Source organism: Cariama cristata, unplaced genomic scaffold, assembly GCF_000690535.1.
Source record: "Cariama cristata isolate BGI_N322 unplaced genomic scaffold, ASM69053v1 scaffold20284, whole genome shotgun sequence".
Taxonomy (NCBI): Eukaryota; Metazoa; Chordata; class Aves; order Cariamiformes; family Cariamidae; genus Cariama; species Cariama cristata.
The window spans coordinates 12,363-15,855 of record NW_009614952.1 but is presented as its reverse complement, the minus strand read 5'-3'; the positions used below and the strand labels follow the sequence as shown (position 1 = coordinate 15,855).

The following is a 3,493-nucleotide window of genomic DNA, read 5'->3' as shown; positions in this document are numbered from 1 at the left end:
CTAACGCTCACTCCCCGTGCTGTGCTTTTAACTTCTCCTTTAACCTGAAGCAGCAAAGGCAGACACATGATTTGCTCCTCTTGGCCATTTCTTAGCGGTGTACCATTTTGTTCAGAAAAGCCCCCAAAGCTCTTCCTTTAGGCTGCTTGTAGGAAATGCCCAGCCTGGGCTGAGAGATTAGCTGTGGGTGAGTGGGTGGACAGTAAGAAAAGTGGAAGTTGCTACACGTCTACTTTCCTCCCGCTGCGCTAACGCCTCCGAGACGTCACTGAGCCAGCCTCTAGTGGAAAAACAAGCGTTCGGCAGCCCGCCAGAGCAGAGCTCGGCACCCTGCTCACCCAACCCAGCGCCCGCAGAGGATGCTGAGCCGGCATGGCCCCCTCCGCCACAGCCCTGGCACTGTGTGTGGCACTGCTCCTCGCCCGGCGGACAGACGGTGAGTCTCTCTTGCCCATAGCGTGCTGGTCTTCAGCTCCCCATTCGCTGTGTCTGAGCCCCACGGCTCCCGGCAGGCTGCTCAGCTTCCCTCCGCATCCAAGATCCTGGCACCGGGCTGGGGACCGAGCCGGAGGAAGGCACAGAGGGCAGGCGGCGAGCGGAGCTGCTGCGGTTTGGAGCTGCAGCCCAGACACCTTTGCGGGGCAGTCAGCGCTCAGGCTGGCGGTGCCCATAGGCTCCTACCTGCTTGGAGCAGGACACAGCCACGGCTCCCTGCTTGCCACTTGCCTTTCTCCGCTGTTTCGAAGCCTAAAGGCTGTGTTAGTCCTTCAGGCATCAGCTCTGCTTATCTCCATCAGCGTGGACCAGGGTGGCTCGTGTTGCGGTGAAATGCCCCGGTCGCTAGCGCGGTGCTCTGCTGACAGCCGTGTCCCCCCCGGGCAGCGGCGTGATGTGGCTTAGTGTTTGCCGGCAGACAGCAGCTGCTGAGGAAACCAGCACAGAAAGGGTGACAGATGTTATCGAGCGGTGCTTTGCTGCCAGGTGGCAATACCGAAATTCAGGCAGGAGGTGTGAAAAAGTCTGTTTCTTCCAGACAGCAGATAAGCAAAACAGGAAAGCTGAATCCAAACAGAGCCACTAGCAAAGGGCAGGGGTGGTCAGGGACGCAAGTCCCGCAGGCCCCTTCCTTGGGCCAGAAAAGCACTGAGATCCTCTCGGCTGCGCTGAGCTGGGCTCTCCCCTGAAGAGAGAGGAAGAGAAAGAGGGGGATGAGCAAATACTGAAGCTTGGAAATGGGACAGGCCGGGGGAAGTCCTTGTGCTTTTCAGGTGGGTGGATGGTCACTACTGAACTCAGGGGGTCAAGCTCCAGGCAAGCCACGGAGGAGGCAATCTTAAGGAGCTCTGCCCGGCTCCCGCGGGCATCGGTGGGACGGGACGCCGTGCAGCCTCGCCTAAAGCTGGCCTTACGTTCCGCAGGTGGCGAGCCCCACGCGCGTGCGCTTTGCTGCGGAGATAGCGCATCACTTGCTGCGGTGGGAGCCGGGAGACGACTCCCCCAGCGATGTCCGCTACGAGGTGGAGCACACAGTGTGAGTACAGCAATGGGGCGCAAGGGAGTTCGGTCCCTGCCTGGGATCTGATACTGGCAGTGGTGACAACCGGGTCCCCGGCACCTGCCCGTGCTGCTCTCACCCCACGCGCTTCTCCCTGCAGCTACGGCACAAATTTCTCCTGGACAGCCATCCCAAACTGCACGAAGATCTTGGGGCGCTCCTGCGACCTCACGTACTACACTCTGAATCCTGCCCTGCGCTACTATGCACGGGTCAGGGCCGTGTCTGGAAACCGCACATCCCTGTGGCAAAGGACCAACGCTTTTTCCCCGCAAGAAGGTAGGCTGGATGTCTGCCTCCACCCGGGGGCAGGAGGCTTCAAGGATAGCATGGGTCAGGGTGCCAAACTGCTTGGGAAGAACTTTGGGTCAGATGAGAGCAGGGATGTCTCGCTCTTCATACCTTCCTGGAGGGCAGCTGCGCTGTGGGATGGGATGGGACGGGATGGGACAGACCTAGGACAGGCGGCACCGGCTGCGAGGAACCGTCACAGCTCAGCCCACTGCTACAAAGGCTCTCAGAGCTGCAAACAGGAGAAAACCGTAACGTGCTCTTCCAACTGACTTGTTTCCAGCCAGCCTGCGCCTGTCGGGGCAGAGCCTCTCCGTGATGGGCAACACCATCCACGTACAGCTACAGCTGCTCCTCAGGGCGGGGAACCTCACCGTGAAATACGACGACATACAGAAGCACACGAGGCGATACCGGGTGTACGTCAGGAGGGCGCAGGACAATCAGATGGTGAGATGAGCTGCTGGTCCCGTGCAGTCCCCATCTGTCACACGTAGTGCTGCTTAAGTTGGAAAACACATTTTTAAAGTACAGTCTTCTGTAAAACTTACTATCAAGCTTTCTCACAACCACAACATCGCAGAGAGATTTCTCTGCATGTTTTATTGCAGTAGGTAGACCAACGCGCATGGGGATTTGGGGTCTAGCTGCTGTCAGCCACATTGCTAAGCACCCTGGGGACTTTCCCCAGGGGACAGTGGAGGAAGAGGAGGGAGGAAAGCACGGGGCCCAGCACTCCCGCAGGAGCTGGAGGCTCTCAGGTACCAGCCCATGCTCTGGTCGTTGCAGTACAAAGTGATGGAGACCGCCCCGGAGTTCAACATCAGCAGCCTCTTCTGGAACACAGAGTACTGCATCAGCGTGGAGCCCGACGTGGCCAGCCGGCGCATCCGCACCACGCGCACCGAAGAGCAGTGCGTCACCATCGGCGAGAGAGACAGTAAGCAGCAGGGGAGACAGGAAAGGGGGGGCCTTGTGGGATGCGGACCCTCCTCAGCCTCCTGGCCCCGGGGGCATGAGGGTCCGCACCAGGGCAGCCGCTCTGTGCCCCCACTGCCAGGCCTTCACGCTACGTGCGCCAAAGACTCTGCCTTTCCGCCCTCACCTGGGCACGTCCTCTCTTGCAGGGAGTGCAGAGCTGGTCCCGAGCATCATGAGCTCCTCCTTCATCACCCTGTTGCTCTTGAGCCTCCTGGGGGCTCTGCTGGTGTGCACCTACATAAAGAAACCCGTGAGGCCGCCGTCCGTCCTGGTAAGGCAGCTGGGCACATGGCACCCTTTGCGGCCAGCACGAGGGCGCAGGCTTGGGTAACTGTTGGTAAAGGCGGGTCACAAGCAGGATGAAGCGCGGCTCACTCCCCTCTCTTCTCTCCCTCCTAGAAGTCTTTCATAAAGCAGAGCTCGCTCTGGGTGGAGCAGGAGTCCTCGTCCTCGGGCAGCCCGGACGCAGACCTCATCCAGCAGCTGTTCCTGTGCCAGAAGTTGGCCCAGCAGGACAGCGGCCCCAACGGCATCAGCGGCCCAGCCCAGCTGCCCCTGGAGAAGGGCTGGAAGCTCCCAGCGTGGCCCGAGAACCGGGTGCGCCTGCTGGGGCTGGGGGCCACAGGGAGCGGAGACAGCAGCTGCACCCGCACCGACAGCGGCAGT

General features: G+C 60.5%; 1 protein-coding gene across 1 annotated transcript in view; it reads left to right on the top strand.

The window, feature by feature from the left end:
- Positions 1-372: 372 nt before the first annotated feature.
- The window catches only part of LOC104161270, a 3,866-nt gene continuing 745 nt past the window's right edge, over positions 373-3,493 (top strand). Inside the window, 7 exon segments of the mRNA XM_009699633.1 lie at positions 373-458; positions 1,427-1,531; positions 1,656-1,834; positions 2,130-2,296; positions 2,636-2,786; positions 2,974-3,098; positions 3,227-3,491. Coding sequence (XP_009697935.1) covers positions 373-458; positions 1,427-1,531; positions 1,656-1,834; positions 2,130-2,296; positions 2,636-2,786; positions 2,974-3,098; positions 3,227-3,491 — 1,078 coding nt within the window.